Here is a 21,085-nt window from a genome sequence, read left to right on the forward strand (position 1 = left end):
CCTGCTTCAGATTCTGCATCTCCCACACTCTCTGCCCTTCCCCTGCTCACGCCATCTCTCTCTCTTTCTCAAAAATAAATAAAAAACATAAAAAAATTTTTTTTAAAGATTTAAATATGCTTTTTCTTGGGACACTTGGGTCTCTCAGTCAGTTAAGCATCTGACTCTTGATTTCAGCTCAGGTCATGATCTCACAGTTTGCGGGGTCAAGCCCTGTGTAGGGTTTTGCGCCTGTTTGGGATTCTCTTTCCCTCTCTCTCTCTCTCTCTCTGCCCCTCCCCTATTTGTGATTGCGCGCTCTCTCTCTTTCTCAAAATAAGTAAACTTTTAAAATATGCTTTTTCTTAAAGAAAACAATTTTATAAACATTCTGTTACCATTTGTTTTGCCATTATAATGACATTTGGTTTATGTCTTTCTAGTAGCATACTTTTGTCCTTTACTAATTGCGGGTATTTATAGTGATGATGATGAAATCTGATGCAGTTTGACTCAAGAGAGGATAATTTATAGAGGACAAATAAAATTGCCACTTGTAAAACAATACCTCCCAAATGCCTCATTGAACTGGTGTTTTTCTCCCCTTTTATTTCTGCCTAGAGGGTAACTGGGTTAGGGGACCTATTATCACTGTGGATGTTAACACATTCATGCTTCCTTAAGCATTGACTCAGAGAAACCAGACTGAGGACAGCAAAATCTTAGAACTGTGGCTAAAGACATGCCTTAAAGGTATCCTAGGACTCTGGCTTCAAAAAGAGTACACCTGATTCATTCCAGGTAATGGAGAATAAAAAAGACAGGGTGGCAGGGTGTTTTCCAGTATCTGTTAGCAAGCACAATGAATACAAGCATAGCATATTTTACTGTACCTTACTCTACTGTGCTTTGCAATACTGCTTTTTTAAAAACTGAAGGTTGCAGCAACCCTGTGTCCAGCATGCCCATCAGTGCCATTTTTCCAGCAGCATTTTCTCACCTCATGTCTCTGGGTCACGTTTTGGTAATTCTCACAATATTTACATTTTTGCTATGGTGATCTGTAATCAATGATCTTTGATGTTACTATTGTATTTCTTTTGGGGCACCACAAACCACACCCATGTAAGATGACAAACTTAACCCAAAAATGTGTGTATTCTGACTGCTCCACCAACCAGCTATTCCCCCACCTCTTTCCCTCTCCTCAAGGCCTCCTTATTCTCTGAGACACGGATTGAAACTAGGCCAATATTAACTCTACTGTGGCCTCTACGTGTTCAAGGGAAGGCAAGAGTTGCATGTCTCTCACTTCCAATCCAAAGCTGGAAGTGATCAGGCTCAGTTGAGAAGGCATGTTGAAAGCCAAGACAGGTCAGGCTCTTGGAGCAAACAGTTGGCCAAGTTGTAAACGCAAAGGAAAAGTTCCTGAGGGAAATTTAAAACGTTCTTGAAGGAAATTCAAAATCCACTCCAGTGAACACACAAAGGGTAAGAAAGGGAAACAGCCTTATTGCTGATACGGAGCAAGTTTCAGCAGTCTGGATAGAAGATCAAACCGGCCCAACATTCAACCTTCCCTTAAGCCACAGCCTAATCCGGAGGAAGGCCCTGACTCTCTTTAAATCTATGAAGGCTGAGAGAGAGGAGGAAGCTGCAGAAGAAAAGGTGGAAGTTAGCAGCGGTTGGTTCATGAGGTTTAAGGAAAAAAGCCGTCTCCATAACCTATAACTGCAAGGTGAAGCACTCGTGTAGAGGCTGCGGCGGGTTACGCAGAAGAGCTAGCTACGATATTTAAGAAAGGCGGCCACACTGAAAAACAGATTTTCAATGCAGCAAAGCAGCTTTATATTAGAAGATGCTATTTAGGATTTTCATAGCTAGGGAGGAGAAGCCAGCACCTGGCTTCAAAACACAGGCTCTTTTGTTATAAGGGCCACTGCAGCTGGTGGTTTGAAGTCGAAGCCAATTCTCATTGACCATTTCCAAAATCCTAGGGCCCTTAAAAATTATGCTAAATCTACTTTGCCTGCGTTCTGTCAATGGAACAACAAACCTTGGGTGACAGCACATCTGTTTGCAACATGGTTCACTGAATTTTTAAGCCCACTGTGGAGACCCACTGCTCAGAAGAAAAAGATTCCTTTTGGAATATTGCTGCTCATTGACAATGCACCTGGTCACCCAAGAAATCAGATGGAGATGTGCGAGATTAATGTTGTTTTTATGCCTACTAACACAATATGCACTCCGCAGCTCACCGATCAACGAGTAATTTGGGGCACCTAAGTCTTATTATTTAAGAAATGCATGGCTTCAGGAGCACATATGCTAAAATTGGAATGATATAGAGATTATCATGCTCCTGAGCAATGATAACACGAATATTCGTGAAGAGGTCTATGGTTTTTAGAAGTCATGGGAATAAAATACACAACATAAGGAGTATAGTCAATGATACTGTAGTAGCGTTGGTGACAGATGGTAGCTACACTGTGGTGAACATAATGTATAAACCTGTTGAGTCACTATGTTCTCTACCTGAAACTAATGTAACATTGTTTGTCAGTTACACTCAAAAATTTATTAAAAAAAATACACTGCATAAGGCTATAGCTTCCATAGATAGCTCTGATGGAGTTGGGCAAAGTAAATTAAAGAACTTATGGAAAGGATTCACCATTCTAGATGCCATTAAGAGGATTCCTGATTCTGGGTGCCTGGCTGGCTCAGTTGCAAGAGCATGTGACTCTTGATCTCAGGGTCCTGAGTTCGAGCCTCATATTGGGTGTAGAGATTACCTAAGTAAATAAAACTTAAAAAATAAATAAGGAGCATTCCTGATTCATAGGAAGAGGTCAAAATATCAACATTAACAGAAGTTTGGGAGAGGTTTTTTTCAACCCTCATTGATGACTTTAAGGGGCTCAAGACTTCAGGAGAGGAAGTAACTGCAGGTGTGGTAAGAGCAGCAAGAGAACTAGAAGTGGGGCCTGTAGATGTGACTGAATTGCAGCAATCTCATGAATTTTAATAAAAGACGAGTTGCTTCTTATGGATGAGCAAAGAAAGTGGTTTCTTGAGATGGCATCTACTCCTGGTGAAGATACTGTGAAGACTGTTGAAATGACAACAAAGGATTTAGGATACTATATCAACTTAGCTGGTAAAGCAGGAGGGTTTGAGAGGATTGATTCCAATCTTGAAAGACGTTTCTACTGTGGGTAAAACGCTATTGAACAGCATCACATGCTACAGAGAAATCACTCATGAAAGGAAGAGTCCATCGATGGAGCATACCTCATTGTCTGATTTTAAGAAATTGCCACACAATACAGCCACCCCAACCTTCAGCAAGCACCCCCATGATCAGTCAGCTGCCATCAACTTCGAGGCAAGACCCTCCACCAGGAAAAAGATTACAACTCTCTGAATGCTCAGATGATGGTTAGCATTTTTTAGCAAGAAAGTATTTTTTAAAAAATTTTTAATGTTTATTTTTGAGAGAGAAAGAGAGAGGCAGACTACAAGTGGGGGAGGGGCAGAGAGAGGGAGACACAAAATCTGAAGCAGGCTGCAGGCTCCAGGCTGTCAGCACAGAGCCCGACGTGGGGCTTGAACCCACAAACTGTGAGATCATGACCTGAGCTGAAGTCGGACGCTTAACTGAGCCACTGAGGCATCCCAGCAAGAAAGTATTTTTTAATTAAGGTATGTACACTGCTTTTTTAGACAGAATGCTATTGCACATTTCATAGATTATAGTGTATACATAACTTTTGTATGCACTGGGAAAACAAAATATTCACTTTATTGTAGTGGTCTGGAACCTAACCCACCATACCTCTGAGGTATGCCTGTAAATCCTCTCTTATATCAGGCCAACCCACTAATGTATGCACGTGCGCACATGTGAGCGTGTATAGTATTGTGAATGTGTGTGTGAGTGGGTATAACACAGGTATGGAGATAAGAGTAATGGGACTCATGACTAAAAACCAATACCCAGTGCTTCTGATACACATGTTCAAACATACAAGTGTTATGTCATGAGTACAAGGGTATTAAGAATGAAGCAGAACAGTTTTGGCATCTGTACTGAGAATTATATAATGATCTCATATTTTAAAATGTTGTGCCTCAGGAGTCAATTTAATGGGTAAAAATGTAGGCTATTATCATTAAATCCAGAATTTGAGTCACTTTTATTTAGTAGAAATATACCATTTAAAAGAGATGGAAATAGTTTACATGCATGGACTCCAATGCCTTTACAGAGAAATTAAAACTGTAACAGTCTCAATCTCAGTGGCAATTTTAAATCTTTACCATCCATCACTACAGGTGCTTCAACTGATGGAAGATCATTTATAACATAAGAACAGCCTTCTGTTCGATGCAGTTTTTTTTTTTTTTTAAGACTAAGCCTTTAATCCATTTTATAAGTCATACATGACGCAGGAAAGTTTGAATTTCCCAACACTCTTAACACCCACAAATAATTCCATTACTCCTTTATTTTCCTGAACATGATTCATAAAGAAGCTCTCTATCCACTGCTAATCAATCCAGTGCTACTTCATATTATCATTGAAAACAATTCCCAAACTAGTTTCAGCCTGTATTGGGTGCCGCTGTCAGTGCAGAGCCTGCTTCAGATCCTCTGTCCCCCTCACTGTCTGCCCCTCCCCGCTTTGTGTTCTCTCAAAAATAAAAATGAACATTAAAAAAAAAATTCCCAAACTGAAGGAGCACTTCCTCTTTAAGAAGATTTGCAACAGTGGTCAGGGTGTGGATTTTCCATTTTGTTACTGTCTGTGCAGTCCAGTGAAATCTTTGCATGTCCCTATCCCCAGCTAGACCTATTCCAAATTTCCTCTATTCTCTCACAGCATTCCTCCCGACCCCTTCCCTCTCTCTTCCTCCTTCCTCTCTCTCTTCTTCCTTCCCTCTTTCCTTCCCACCCAATTACAAAGCACTTCCTGAAGCCTACAGAAATGTGCTTGGGAGATGGCACTGGGGTTGGGGGGGGGGGTTGGGAGGGGGCAGGGAGGAGAATCAGGAAGAGTAGTTGCACCTGGGCCCCATTTTCACCTGAACACATTCTCCAGAAGTCTTTTTTTTTTTTTAACAACTTCAGAGAATGTTAAAATGATGTCAATGTATATGAAAAATGCAAGAGGAAGCAGTGTATGGTATCATTGATCAGAATATGAGATGATGTAGGAAAAAATAAAAAATGGTACTTTTTCATGTGTGCAATCCTTCAGCAACCAGTGTTCCTGCCAGCTAACAACACAGCCCCACCCGAGGCAGGTTCCCAGATATTCTATGTATTAATGGGGCTACACCTCAGAGGGCCAAACAAACATAAGACGATGAATGGAGAGCTCCCGCGTGTGGTCAGATGCTCAGGAAATGCAATTCCCATAAAGATTGAAGTGTGATTAAAGCACTGCTTTGGGAATATGCCTCTGGTGGAGACACGTACTTCCAGAAGCCGTTTTGAGGGAACTGTAAGAGTCTTAGCTGAGGCAATAAAGCCTTGAACTGGGCCATTAAAAATGGAAATGGAAAGAAAGATATAGCTGAAAGAGACTCGAATCAAAGAACTGAAGAGGTTGGTAATTAACAGGATGTGGAAGAATTTTTCTGTTCTGTGCTGCTGTCACAAACTTCACTGGTAATCCTACTAGAGATTCAATCTCTCTCCAGAGGCTCCATCTACTAATCTCAGAGCACAAGGCTCTTTTCTTTTCTGAATTTCCATAACCTAGCACTTGATGATGTGTCTCATTTTCTTTTTCACTGATCCTCTCCAGGCTGTTTCTACCTCTTGCAGTGCTGGGTACACAGGAAGAGCCTAATATTCATTTGTTGAACCACTAGTTCCCCACAGGTATGAAAATCATATTTTCAGAAAAACAGACCTGGAATGTTTTATTTGGTGATTTCTTAAACCTTTCTCAGCAGTCTGATTTAAACAGATACTGACTGTCTTCTACTCCAATGTCTTGGTTTTCAGCTACCTTAGTAACTGGCCAGCCATTCTTCTTTTGGAAAGAAAGATCCATTGTTTGATATCTTATGTTATTATGTAAGTTTATAATTCTATCTAGCTACTCCGTAGGAATGTTCCACATACATGAAAGACCTCTTCTTTACACGTGGGGCTTCCACTAGACAAAAGAAAGAAAGAAAGAAAGAAAGAAAGAAAGAAAGAAAGAAAGAAAGAAAGAAAGAAAAAAAAATATAGATTCCAAAAACAGGGGCCAGAATGCAGGGCAAAGGAGAACACAGGGTGTGGTCCCAGAGCCAGGGCTCTCAGGAGGCAGCCTGGAGAGCTGAAATGCCACGGGCACACTAAAGAAAGGGAGACATAGACACCATAAATCTAGGCATTAGGCATGGATGTCACCTTGATCACCTATTCTCCTCGTTATAGGAAATACCTCTGACCCCTTCTCCTTTTATGAAGAGAACAAAAATTTCAAGAAGAGTTCGTTTTTATGATTTCTCTAGAATGGCAACTTAGGAACTGTCAAGAATATAAGTCTTACCCTTTATTCTAAATTTCTTGACTCCCAAGTGTTCCTTCTATTCTTTTAGATAGGATTATTCTAATGAAACCTGCCCTGTCCATTACAACAATAACCCCAAATAGCATAGTTAATACTTCTAGAATCTGAGCAACAAAAAGAACTTAGATTGCAAAAAGTAAAGAGTTTCTATTTCATTTCCTCCTTCCTTAATTCTTTCGTTCTCAGGGCGCCTGGGTGGCTCAGTCGGTTAAGCGTTCGACTTCAGCTCAGGTCACGATCTCACAGACCGTGAGTTCGAGCCCCGCGTCGGGCTCTGGGCTGATGGCTCAGAGTCTGGAGCCTGCTTCCGGTTCTGTGTCTCCCTCTCTGTCTGCCCCTCCCCCGTTCATGCTCTGTCTCTCTCTGTCTCAAAAATAAACGTAAAAAAAGAAAAAAATTCTTTCATTCTCTTGCCATATGTTTATATAGTGCCTATACTGGGCCTGCCTCTGTTTTAGGGTACTGAGAATATGAAGATGATAAGACACTCACAGGAAGTTCAAAGTCTAGAGGGAAAGCAGGTAAGAAATGAATAGCCACAATGTATTATTTTGGTAGAGACACCCACACAGTGCACCTATCTGGGGCATCTAGATTGTGAGGGGCATCATCAGGAAATAGGCAGTATCTGAGCCACATCCAGTATCATGAGTAGCCAGGTAAAACCAGAGCTACTGGGGGCAAAGAGACAGAGACAGAGAGAGACAGATGGCTAGATGGAAAAAAAGGAAGGCAGTAAGGAAGAAAGTGAAGAAGTTTCAAGTGGTTTGTAGTGGGGGGAGTGTGTGCGGATGGCGGTGAGAAAAGGTGAAGGAGAGTAGAAAGAGATGGGACTGGAGTGATAAGCGGAGGTGAAAACACGGGCTGGTCCATGTGTGCCATGCTGCATAGTATGAAAACTTGGTGGAATTATGGAAAGGTTATAATCTGGGCAGAGAAACAATTAGATTTGTGAAGATCATTCTAATGGCCAGAGAACAGTTCTGAGTAAGACCAGAGGAAGAGACATATGTGCAATGAAGACAGACAGAAGGGTAAAAATTTAAGGCCCATTAAGGAGGTTAAAATATGGTGATGTGACTGGGGAGGGGTGAAGATAAGCATGACTTCTAGGTTTGTAAATGGCACGACTTCAGTATAAGGAGATGGTTAGGAGTAGACAGTAAGGAGGAGCTAATAAATCTAGTTTTTCATATACTGAGTGTAGGATGTCCAGGAGGTTGCTGGAAATGCATGCAGATCTAGATAGAATTTCAGGATAGAGGATGGTTCTGAAGATAAAACTTTGGGAATCATGAGGATTCATGGTACACGGGCCGCTCTGGAAGAGCACCCAGACCAGGAAGAGGAAGGTTACTAAAGATGACCTCCCCGGGTATGCAGAAAAGGAGCACTCAGAGAATATGAAGATGTGGCTTGAGAGGTGAGTGGAAAACCAGGAGAGGCTGATGCCCTGGAAACCAATGGGAGAGAGAACTTCAGAGACCCTGCTGTCTAATGTTGCCCAAAGGCCGAGTATTATAAGGACTAAATATGTGTCTACTTTGGATGCAGCAAAAAGGCAGCCATTGGTGAGGACAATGTTCCAGTGAAATGGTGGGGACTGAAGCCAAATGCAGCAGAGTGAGGAGACTGAGAAGTGACAGGGTGGCTCAAGAAGCATGGGGACACACAGATGGAAGAAGAGAAGAAGGCTAATTGTCAGAGGATGTGGCATGAGAGTTCTGTTATTGCTAAAATCACTGTGTGAAAACTGTGCCAAGCACAAATCTTAGGATATAGTAGGCATTTAATAAATTTTAAATTGTCCTTTTAAAAGCCTTGATCAGCTTTTTCCTCCACAAATAATGACCTCATGCATTTTCTTCTAAGTATGTTCATATTGACAAAGATCAGCTTTCAATAAGAAATCTTAGAAGTCTCGGGGCACCTGGGTGGCTCAATCAGTTAAGCGTCTGACTCTCAATCTTGGCTCAGGTCATGATCTCACAGTTCGTTGAGTTCACGTCCCACACTGGGATCCATGCTGAGAGTAAGAAGCCTGCTTGGGATTCTCTCCACCCGCCTCCAACTTTCAGTCCCACCCCCACTTGTGCTGGCTCTCCCACAAAATAAATAAACTTAAGAAAAAAAAAAAAAAGAAATGCTAGAAGTCTCATGCTCAGTTTTGCTTTATAAAACATATTTCCTGCTTCAAGATTAGATGAATCCTAGTATCTTTTATCACCAGGGCCTGCCCAGTCAATGAGTATTAAGTCAATTTCTCTTACAGGGATCATGAGAGATGACAACTTCCACTAAGCAATTTTAGAAATTAAAACAACCACATATTTAGTGTTTTACTATAATAATACTACATCATTATTTTGGGAGTTACTGATTTAATAATCAAATAATGTCTCAACCTTTTTCTCTTAGTAACTTCCTCAGTTCATGAAATTTGTACTCCATCATTAAACCTGAATGAGTTAAGTTCCAAAGGTTAGATGAGCCATAAAGTCAATATGAGAGGCAAAAGAATGACTTAGAAAATTTGATGAATTATTCAGTATTGCCAAAAAAATACCCTCCAAATCACTGCTGCTAGAATCAAAAAGTAAAAGCACTGGTATCAGCACCTAGAAATTAGCTGCTTTCCTTACTTAACTCTCCATCTTTTTAGGACAGTAGTCATCAAAATAGCATATGAAGTTCACTCTTAGCACGGGCAGTAAGCATTTTTCCCTTCTTTCCTTCATTTCAAGGAATGATTGAGCAAATGCATGCAATTACCCATTTCTTGGTCTACTCTGGAGTTAGCTCCCATTCAGAGCAGCTTTTCACACAGCCAAGGGGTGGCCAGCCCTTCAGCCGGCATCTAATTTGGAACAGATGGACTAAATGTCACATTTCCCCACAAAGCTGCCATAGGAACAGGTAGCTTGGCCCCTGTCCCTGAGGTAAATAGGCTAATCTGTCAATTAGGCAGCTGCCTGAAAAGTCATTATTTTAATCACTTATCTCTGGAAGCCTTTCTCTGCGGCCCCAGAAGTGCCAGCTCACACCCTAAGGCCTGTGGGAACAGAATGTGCTGGCACTGACTGTCCCACAGATTGACAAGGGGACTCACCCGAGCTGGGAGTCGGTGAAAGCGCTTCTCTCCGTGAGCATGTTCCCACTTCCTCCACCTGCTGCCACTTGGCCAACAGTCATGTGTGTCCTCCTCCCGCCTGAATCCACAGTGACACTGGGCCCGGCTTCCCTCACCATGCGAGTGCTGTGGAAGGAGCTCTGATGCCAGGAGGACCGAGAAGCCCTGTTCTGAGTGACAGGCTGCAGGGGCACCAGTGGCCTGACCTGCCCAGCGGCAGGCCCTGAAGTCAGATAGTTCTCTTTCTCCAAAAGGTTGCCCATGCTGTGACTGGTCCCGGGCCTGGGGTACGTGAGCACCACCGGGTTGACGGGAACAGGGTCAAAAACGGCGTCGTTAACAGAGCCGTACTGGTACTGTCTGTGGTAGGTGTCATAGTGGCGATGTTTGCTCATGGCTGCAGAGTGACTGAAACCAACAATCTCGGAGCGAGCATATCTAGGTGGCAGAAGGAGGGTGGATCTCCTGCTGTCTTGGTGCCGCAAAGTGTGCCCGGTCTGGCTTCTGTGGCTGTACTGGTAATCGCTGTGTGAGTAATGAATCCTCTCAGGGCTGCTGTCTGGAGAAATCTCAAGTCTCCTCAGAGGCTGCCTCAAGGATCGTTCTTCCATTGACTTCTGTGAACTGTACTGTGCGGTTCCTCTCCCCCAGCGATTTTCATAAGTGGCAGTGGTGCCTGGCTGCAGAGAAATCAAGTTTAAATGAGGCATAAATCAGTTTTCATCTCTGTTGAAGACCAACTACTCCATGACTATTACATAAGATGTCTGTGTCTCTGAATCACATGAAGAGGTTGGCCCCTTTTCTAAAAAAGAGACTTCGTTATTTGTACTAAGTTTTGTACTAAGATTTGATACTATTTTATTGCAAAAAAAATTTTTTTAATGTTTATTTATTTTTGAGAGAGACAGAGAGAGGGGTAGAGAGAGGGAGACACAGGATCCAAAACAGACTCTGCACTGCGAGAGCAGAGATCCCGACGTGGGGCTTGAACTCATGAACCACGAGATTATGACCTGAACTAAAATCAAGACGCTTAACTGACTGAGCCACCCAGGTGCCCCAGATGTGACACTATTTAAAGTCCCCGGTTTTCCATGGTGTCCACACAAAAGCAATCTTCATATAATTCATCTAGGAAATGGCAATATTTGGGAAAGATAAATATTAAAAAATAATCAATGGAAGGGGTGCCTGGCTGGTTCAGTTGGTAGAGCATGTGACTCTTGATCTCGGGATCATGAGTTCAAACCCCACGTTGGGCACAGAGCTTACTTAAAAATATAAAAATAAAAAAAAATAAAGATCTACAAAAAAATATCTATGGAAGCTTAAAAATGTTTTCATGGTAATTTGATAAGTAGGTTATTCTTTGGTATCCTACCTTTAGCATATCATAGGTTTTAGTACCAGGAGAACGCCCACTGGCAAAATCATTTTCAACCAAGTGCAGGTTATAGACATACTCAGGAACACTGCTGGTTCGATGAAGATTTCCTGAAATCAAGCATATAGTAAAATATTAAGTAGGCCAACTGGTAGTTAAGGATTATATAATAATAGTGTACTTTAAATTTAAGTAATTAAGACCAAGTATTAGTGTTTTTAAGTGTTGCTTTAACATCACCCTTAGATGTGGGAAGTGAAGAAAGGTTTCACAACATTCTTTATGAGCTTTTCAACATGAAAGTTGAAAAATAAAAAAATATTTTTAAAAATCAGTTATTACTTTTTTTTTTTTTTTTTGGTAAGAAAAAGGAACAAAGGGGAGAGAAGATTTTCACAAAGATCCAAAAATGTTTGTTATAATACTGAGAAATTGGGGAATCACTTATTGGCTTAGGTGGTCCATCCCATAAATTTTCCATTTCTTAAGTCAGAGGAGGAGAACTTTATTCCCAGGGCAGGAATTCAGAAGCTTCCTGAGAAGGATGTAGGTGTAGGCATAAATATAATGGTGACAAATATAACAGTGACTCAACACTACTAGATAAGACAGCTTGTAAAAACAGTAAGGTGGGTCACTGTGGTCAAAGAAAACATAGATCAGCTTAAAAAGGGCCAAGCCTGGGGTTGAGGTATTTGGCAACATGAGTTAGGCAGGAGAAGAAAATCAACCTGAGAACTATAGATGAGTGCTTTTGTGTACTTACAAGATTCTCTCTTAGTTTGGTGGTCCAATTCAGCCCACTCCTCTACAAACACAGTAGGAGGCAGCCCTCTCTGCTCACTCTGGGAGGCTGTAGGGCCTTCTCAATGGATGCAGATCTCTTAAAATACTTCTCTTTGAGGAGGGGGTGGTAGAGGGCAGTGTTGTGACCCTCTTCTACCTCCTTTATCTTTTTCTCAGCTTTTTTTAATGTTTATTTATTTTGAGAGAGAGAGCAAGCGAGCAGGGGAGGGGTAGAGAGAGAGGAAGAGAGAGAATCCCAAGCAGGCTCTGCCCTGTCAGCGCAGAGCCCAATGAGGGGCTTGAATCCACGGAATGGTGAAATCACCACCTGAGCCAAAACCAAGAGTCGGATGCTTAACTGACTGAGCCACCCAGGCGGTCCCTTCTCTCAGCTTTGTATTTGTTCTTCTTTTATAATCTCCCACTGCCTTAAAAATAATAATAATGATGATGATAATCCAAATAATCACAGATCTGGGGCGCCTAGGTGGCTCAGTCAGCTGGGTGTCCGACTTCGGCTCAGGTCATGATCTCACGGTTCGTTGAGTTCGGGCCCCACGTCGGACTCTGTGTTGGTGGCTCATTGTCTGGAGCCTCCTTTGGATTTTGATTCTGTGTCTTCCTCTCTCTCTCTCTCAAAAATAAATAAGCATTAAAATTAAAAAAAAAAAATCACAGATCCATAAAACTTAGGAAATCTCTGGTTCCCTGATTTTAACCAAAATTTCCTTTTCCTTTAAAAATCAGAGGAAAAAATACTCAATGAACGCTCTCAGGTTTCAGACTCGTAAAGGATGTGGAGAATAAAACACAGGCAGTGTCTTTCCAACACCATTGGAACATACCAACATACTTTCCCAACAAGATTATTATAAAGTCAAAATTTCAAAGGCTAACAATAGATTCACATTTTTTAAAAATAGAATCACATATTTTGAGGGGGTGGGGGGATTGAGATTGTTGTTGTCAGAGAACTAAAAAGTATGAATCCATTCCAAATTATGTTTATACACGTGTCTTATTTCCTGGAGCCAACAAACCTAGCCAGTAAACAGTTTCAGGCCTCAAAGGGTCCTGAGGGGTTAGGAGGGACAGCTACAGGCTTATAAGTGTCACCTTTCTACAGACCATGGAAGGTGAGGTAAGCCAGGCATCTGCTGTTTCTAGAGCCTGGTTTCTCCATAAGGGCAGGCAAATGGCCAGATAGCCCCTTATTTTTAACCTCAATGACAGAGAATGTCTGGAACCTGGGCACTGAATGAGGGAAAGGAATTCTCTACAACCCTAGAGCAAAGGCTATGAGGCCTTAAGGGCTCAATTCTCAAAACCTGCCTGAGGCTCCAGGCTGGTTTGCAGAGGCTGTCCTAGGCCCCACAACTCTGTCACCCCTGCTCTCCACCCCAGGGTATCAGAAAAGCAAGGCAGCAAGGGTCCTGCTGGTGTGGAAAAGGAGGCCAGCTGGCAGGTCCAGGGAACATCCTGGCTCTAATCTTGAAGGGTCTGGGACCAGGGTGCCCTCAGCACTAGGGATGTAGAAACGCAGGAGAGGCTGGGGGAGAGGCAGGAGCATGCTCAGACTGTGCCCGACTCCAATAAAAGAGAAGTCTTTTTTACAGACGTTATGGCCAAGTAGAAAATTATTGGTTACCTGATATATAAGAAATCAAATTTATTGTTTTTCAAAAAAGTAGTTTCAAAATTTTAGATTATATGAAAACTGAATATATGAGTCAGGGACAATCTAGACTGGGAAAATATTAATGACATATGTGGATGATAGCTAGAACAATGAATTCCAGTGACACGGTGGAAGATGTAAAGGTGTCCTTTAAAACAAAAACAAAAACAGAAATTTCTTCCAGGGCCCCCTCCAGCCCATGATCACCTGCAGTATTAAGTATTACCCTTGCCCTACTTCCAGGAACAGGTAGACATTCTAGAAAACAGTTAATAGGGGGCTACTTCCGTTTTCAAGCTGAGATTCCTGCAAGGATATTTGAAATGTGTTAAGAATCTTTGGAAAAGATCCAGTGAAACAATGTATCCTACCAGAACAGGTAGGTAATCAGTGAGTTTTATCATCAGGCCTACTTAAGTAAGATGTTTAACTCACAGTGTTGCTGGGGGCTATAAGGCTTTTTAAAGGAACTTACATGAACTCCTTATAGCTCAATATTACTTGCTTTTGAAAAGAGCTCAAATTATTTTTATATGTTTCTTTTCAATATGCCTGTGATGCAGTCAGCTACTATCACCTCCTTTTATAAACAGGGAAACTTAAGTGACTTGGTTTATTATTTTTTTTTAATACTTATTTATTTTTGAGGGAAGGGAAGGGAAGGGAAGGGAAGGGAAGGGAAGGGAAGGGAAGGGAAGGGAGAGAGGGAGACAGAGGATCCGAAGTGGGCTCTGTGCTGACAGTGGAGCTTGAACGCAGGAGCTTCTGAGGTCATGACCCGAGCCAAACTCAGATGCTTAACTGACTGAGCCACCCAGGCGCCCCTAAGTTACTTGCTTCAAATTGCAAAGCGGTTTTGTATCACGTTTGAACTCTGGGTTCCTCATTTCTACTGGTCTCTGCTATTTGACTGCACTGTGGTCTTTGTGAAATTGTCATTTGCCAAAGCTCTGGTGGGATTATCATCATACGTTTGGATGTGAAGACCAAAAGCAATCATTCTCTTTCCTTGAGAACCTTTATCTGGGTAATTCCAAATACTCTCTAACTATTAAATCTTTATTTCCCAACATAAGTCCTTATAAGGAAGCCTCTCCTTCAGTTTTCGGATCTATGAACTGAGACCGGTTTACTGGTTCCCAAAATAACTGTAACACAGTTGGGAACAAGGAATAAAATAAGCTTGGATCTTTAAGCCACAGACTCTCTTCCTGTGCTAGAAAGCTTGTGACTCCTGATACTCTGCTTGCAGGTTTCTCTGGTTAAAGGGACAATCTCAAACAACAAGTAATGCAGATTGATTTGACTAGGCAGTCATGGGTTTGAGATCAGTATAGTGGATTAAAGGTGAATTAGCAGCTGTATGCTAAGATTTTAAAGAAATTTTGAACTGGGTGAGATTTAAAAAAAAAAAAAGGATACGTATTAATCAGGATGGAAACTAATCTCTTTAAACAAGCCATTTTCTGTTTGAAAGATAAAATATGTAATGATGACTACTGAACACATATAAAAACTCAGCCATGCCCTTCTCCAACCCAGAAACAACAAAGCAAACAAAAACAGTGTATTTACAGGCACACCCTGATTCAATAAATGCATATGAAAATTCAGATCTTCTAACATGGAATATTAGGGTATCCTTATATTTCAAAGAATTTGTTTACTTCACAAAATGACGCAGGTATCTTCCCTAAATGGAAGAAATCTGTGGACTTGGCCTGGAGCCTCCACTCCACCCCTTCCTGTGTGCCTAGACAAATCACTCAGATGCCTCAGTTTCCCTTAATTCCGGTTACTAACAGAGTTGCTGAGACAGAGGTTTACTTGAGAAAGCATATATATAAATGCTTTTAAAATTGTAAAGAAACGTGCAAAAATGAGATATAGTTTTTAAAATAGAATTTGAGGGGGTGCCTAGGTGGCTCAGTTGAGCATCCAAATCTTGGTTTTGGCTCAGGTCATGATCTCATGGCTTCGTGAGTTCGAGCCCCACGTCACGCTCTGCACTTCTAGCATGGAGCCTGCTTGGGATTCTCTGTCTCCCTCTTTTTCCCTGCCCCTTCCCGCTTGCAACGTCTCTGTCTCTCTAAAATAATAAACTTAAAAAAAAAATTAAAAAAATAAAATAGAATTTGGGTTACAAACATTTTTTACACTTTTGCATGAATTAATCTGTTCTAGAATGAGGGATAAACTAGTGTGCATGCTTCAATTTACACTGTGTTGTATCTCAGAGTTTTTATTCTGGTAGATTTACCAGTGACACTGAATTTAACTTTTTCTGGTTATTTGTGATGGACCCAGCCACTGACGATCACAATGATATTGTGGTTTTTCCAGTCATTCATTTCATTTGTACAGTGTGTAATGTGTTCTAGAGTTTCCTAAAGAAGGTAATATTTATAGGAACTATTTTAAATTAATATTACTTGGGCAACATTATCCATACCTCTTCTTCTAAGAATACCATTGACACTTTATGGAACCCACTTTAAGGGAAATGAATGAGGTAGTTACGGAACAACTTGAAACCCCACCTCCACAAATAACAAGCAGTTCAGTTCAAAGCAATGGTAGGGGTAGGGGTGGTGATGGGACTGTGTTTTGATGGTGGAAGGATGCTGAACTGCCTGGAAGTCTGCACAGGTGTTCACCTCAGGTGATGATGTAATTTTCTCTCTTTCCTGGTCTGAACGTTAATCTGAATGATATGATTCCCTAAGCAGCAGTTGGGAGAAAATATCTTGGTTTCTGGTTATGTATGCCAGTACTGTACAAAATAATGGATTGTTGTCAGGGTTAAAAATAAACTAACTTCCATAATCAGTTTTTTGTTTGTGGGTTTTGTGAGCGGCTTTATTACCGAACTGGTTAAATTTAATACACTTACAAAATCAAATTGAGAAGCTTCTACTGTGACTTTATTACCTGTATCTGAGCACATTTAAAAAATCAACTCGAGCTTCCCTCATGGTAAATAGACAATTGAGAAGAGCTAAACAGACAAACAAAACCTTTGTTAGAGTAGCATTTGCATTCAGAAAACCATCTTTTCTTTCAAATTTCTAGTACTCACTTCTTGTACTCTCTTCTATGGCTCTCCACCAGCATGGTTAAAAACCTGATTTGACTATAAGAAGAGTACTTGTAGAGCTCGAGATAGAAGAAATTCCCGTGAAAACAGGTATGACTAAATGTATACATAGAAATCAGCAGGTGTTTACTTCTAGTGTTGATTTAAACGCTCCACTTAACTGCTGACGCTCACAAGACAACTGTGCTGACCTTCACAGTGTGGGCTGACAATGGTCTTATGGTGGACAGAGAGCCTGGAGGTCTAAAAGCTTGTATTTGGCCTTTCACCAGCAACCTCTAGGTAACAGTTCTCTTCACACACCTTAAAAAGCTTTAACTTCTGGTCGCCTGCGTGGCTCAGTCAGTTAAGCATCTGACTTTTGATTTCCTCTAGGTCATGATCTCATGGTTTATGAGTTCAAGCCCCATGCTAGGCTCTGCGCTGACAATGCAGAGTCTGCTAGGAATTCTCTCTCTTTCTCTCTTCCCCTCCCTTGTTCTCTCTCTCTCTCAAAATAATTAAAAAGAAATTTAACTTCTTCACTAAGAGTAAAATTGGGGGCATGTCATTATAGGTGAGCCGGCATCTTGAAGCTGATCAGAATGAATTTGTATAGAGAAATTCATATTTAAATGACTCCTTAAAGTCATTTACCAACCAAAGTAGGAGCTTAAAACATGGAATTCATGGGGTGCCTGGGTGGCTCAGTCGGTTGAGTTTCCGACTTCAGCTCAGGTCACGGTCTCACAGTTTGTGAGTTCAAGCCCCGTGTTGGGCTCTGTGCTAACAAACAGCTCAGAGCCTGGAGCTTGTTTTGGATTCTGTGTCTCTCTCTGTATCCCCCTCCCCTGCTCATGCTCTGTCTCTCTCTGTCCCTCAGAAATAAATAAATCTTAAAATTAAAAAAAACCAAAAAAACAAAAAAACATGAAATTCATTAGGACCTATCAAGAACCATACATCAGGACTCTGGAACTGGTGACGGATTTTTCTTTTGCCTGTGTGGGCATATGACCCAGGATTCATTTTCCTGGACTTACATTAAAATTTATTTATATATGTGTATACACACACACACACACACACACACACACACATATTTATCTTCTGTTCTTACTAAGAACAATGAACAGATATTTATGGAAACCACAATTCTAAACATGCATACAACTCAGGTGAGTTCTTGCTCAGGCTGGAAAATGAACAGAATTTGTTGGTTTAAAAACTATGGCAAAGAATTATTTCAAAGTAGGTCAAAATCTATTAATGTTCTGCATTATTGAAAAATGAACAAAAAGTGCACAGTGCTTATTGTGACCAGTTAACACAACTTCCATAATCAAATACAAGAAACAACTGGTATATTGGGTATATGGCTGGATAGCTACGACTTCTTACAAAGTTGATACTCCAGCAGTCAGCATTGGTGATACAGTGGTGAGTATAGCACGGCTGCCTTCCAATGAATGTGAATATGCCACAAACAGACCAGCTCTCCTCACAGAACGGGCCACATGCTCCATGTGCCACGATGGATCTAGTCAATGACTATTAACCCTCACACAATATATCAACCAGTCACCAGAAGTTTTTATTTTTTAGGAGGCCCCTAACCAGCTTGAGATTTTCCTCTGATAGATCCATTTATGGCATTTGGGGGACAATCCTCAAATTACTGCTCTAGATGACTACAAAAATACCTATTACAAAAGCCCTTATGTACTGCAGGTGTCTGTATCATGCATTTTGCTTGAGCAGCCGGATAAGCAGAATGTGTGATTATAATATAAGCACACCGGTGAAGTACTGAGTTGATACATCCTGGAAGTTTCTAAATCTATTAATTCCTGTGATGTGTCTCCTTACTGTGGCATTTCTGCCAATTCATTTGCTGAGATATCCCTAATGATAACTTCAGAACTGCAATGACAAATATCACATCATACTCACCGTGTCAAAATGATGAATTTACAGAACTCACAAAGTTAATTATTTTCTTTTAAAAACTCACTACAGGTTTTTGTAACAAGTCTCAATCATTATACTGCCTGTCACTTACCACAGCTAGTCTCTTCCCTCCTGACTCATTCAGAGCTGCTGTCCCTTCTCCTTTAAAATCCTCCTCTCACCAAATCTTCCAAATGTACTGTCAGAAATCCCCTGCATTTTTCAGGTTTCTCCCTTGCTAAACATCTTCTGTGACTCGCAAATATCAAACCTTTAACTTGCATTCAAGATCTCTCTCTACCCTCTGAGATAGTGTCTATCCAAGGGCACAACTGAACTGAGTTTTGAGGGGCAGGTAAGAGTTAACCAGGCCAAGAGAAGGGAGGAATGAGGGCCACAGGAATAGGAACACAAAGGAAGATAAGTCACACGTGTTTGTTTGGTGGGGAGTGGGAGTGGTGGTGATAAGATGAAGTTTGAGAAGTTGCAGGCATCAGACCCTGAAGAACTTGGAATGCCATGCTGAATGACGATTTTACTCATAGAATGGCTATGTAGAAAACAGCAAGGAACTGAAGGAATTTAAATCAAGAAATGATGCATTGAGACGTTACAGAGTTTACTCCAGGAGTGAGGTGGAGAATGGGTTGGAGGCCAGATTAAAGCAGGAAGAGTTTATCTTTTCTAGGTAAATTTTCACATCCTGACATAAAGAATAGCATCTTTTACTACTGCTTCTAGTAAAGTCTTGCATCAGCACTTGAGGAGTTAATTGTTAGTCATATTTCCTTATACATTCAAAATATCCCAGTTCTATAAATTCAGTTTGCACTTGATGCTTCAGGCTGACGTCTATCCTGTGGATCGCCATAGTGGGGCCAAAATATGAAGATGGTAGTCACACGTGTGCTCTTGCCTTGGAGTGGATGGAAGGTGCTCAAATATTTTCTGTTTCTCTGTCATTCTGGGAATAGAAAGAGGAGGAAAAAATTCTTTCCCCCTAACGTAAGCAGAATCTTTCTTCCTGAGTAGAAAAGCTATGTTCTTTTTGGCGAGGTTGAGTCTACATCTGGATGCTAAATATTTATTGTCATTCTCTTATCTGTATGGCTTGAGTATTTTTCTGTAATATTTTGGTGGTCTATAATAAGTTCCTCATATCTATCAAGAAAAGACCCCATTTGTTTTCTTCCTTCAAATAGAAAAGGTAATCCAATACAATAATTCTCATGGGACCCTCCTTACTCTCATTGTATGGATGTGTTGGTGAGATTTAAGGTTTAGTGGAAATAATTTATTAAGCTTCTAATGAGCAATGATTTCTTCTGGAAATTAAGGGATTGCTTTGATCATGATGCCTCACCCATCAACATTGTTAAGTTGAAATCTGATTATTCCAAGGATACAAATATATGGATTCTTTTAATGGTAATGGAGAATTGCATTTTCAAGTGCTCAAGGTTCTTTTTTTCTAAATATGCATTTTAATCTAAGTCTACATATTGGGTTCCCTACCTCATTTCAAGAACTTGAGAGAATATAACAACTGTTTTTATGTCCAATATCCAATTGCCACTGATAGCATTACACAAGATATAAAATAGATTTTTAAATATTTCTATTATAAGAGGATCTGAAGTTGTTATTCTTTTTGAAAAAAATTTTTAAGATTATTTATTTATTTTGAGAGAGAGAGTGAGAGCAGGGAAGGTGGGGGTGGGGGTGGGGGTAGACAGAGAGAATCCCAAGCAGGCTCCATACTGTTAGTGCAGAGCCAGACACAGGGCTCGAAATCACAAACTGCAAGATCAAGCCCTGAGTGGAAATCTAGACTCGGACACGTAACTGACGGAGCCAGCTGGGCACCCCTGAAATTCTGTTACTCTTACCATAAGAAGTCAGGCAAGTGAATAGGCTCACTCTAATACAAAGATGAAGTTTTCTCATTTTTCTACTCCCACTTGCAACACTGCCTTTTACTGTTTACTTTTCCAGGAGTATGGTGTTTATGTATTCACACATTTATGTACATGCACAAAATAGCTGGAGTCCAACATTTTTATCTCAGAATTGTGTAATTTTAAATTCTTGACTATCATGTGAGATGGAACCAAATGATCTTCTTTGGGACTTATCAACTCTGGTTTATAAATTCCAGAGGTTCTAGCAACATATTATATTTCAACCTATCAGAGATAGGTTGCCAATAATATGGTTACTGTCTTAGCCAAAAAAAAAAAAAAAAAGCTTTTATTGATCAGACCAGAAATTCAGTTTTAGTGTAAAATCAATGATAACTATATCTGAAGATAAAATAAGGCAAATACGTATATCCTTATTTGAACACATGAGGAAAAAGTTTTAAAGTTGATAACCAAGATAGCACTTCAGAAGAATGAGCCAATGTGAACAACAAATACCTAAAATATCTAAGTCAAGTGAACTCCCCTCTGTTCCCATGAGTGGAACCACCAGGACAGGGCATAGATAACATTAAAGGAGCCTTTTTAAAAGCCTA

The 21,085-nt window shown here is 40.7% G+C and overlaps 1 protein-coding gene and 1 non-coding gene across 4 annotated transcripts in view; one reads left to right on the forward strand and one right to left on the reverse strand.

The window, feature by feature from the left end:
- PKP2 (plakophilin 2) overlaps positions 1-21,085 on the reverse strand; it is a 261,095-nt gene that overhangs the window by 74,892 nt on the left and 165,118 nt on the right. For all 3 annotated transcript variants that reach the window (XM_042946240.1, XM_042946241.1, XM_042946239.1), the window contains 2 exons: positions 11,075-11,187; positions 9,670-10,370 (listed from right to left, as the gene is read on the reverse strand). In XM_042946240.1, coding sequence (XP_042802174.1) covers positions 9,670-10,370; positions 11,075-11,083 — 710 coding nt within the window. In that variant the 5' untranslated portion in view covers positions 11,084-11,187. The remainder of the gene's footprint in view (positions 1-9,669; positions 10,371-11,074; positions 11,188-21,085) is intronic.
- Positions 2,286-2,389, forward strand: LOC122225720. Its single transcript, XR_006205327.1, has one exon. It is a non-coding gene; the product is annotated as a U6 spliceosomal RNA (small nuclear RNA).

This window comes from Panthera leo, chromosome B4 (assembly GCF_018350215.1).
Source record: "Panthera leo isolate Ple1 chromosome B4, P.leo_Ple1_pat1.1, whole genome shotgun sequence".
NCBI classification, from domain to species: Eukaryota; Metazoa; Chordata; class Mammalia; order Carnivora; family Felidae; genus Panthera; species Panthera leo.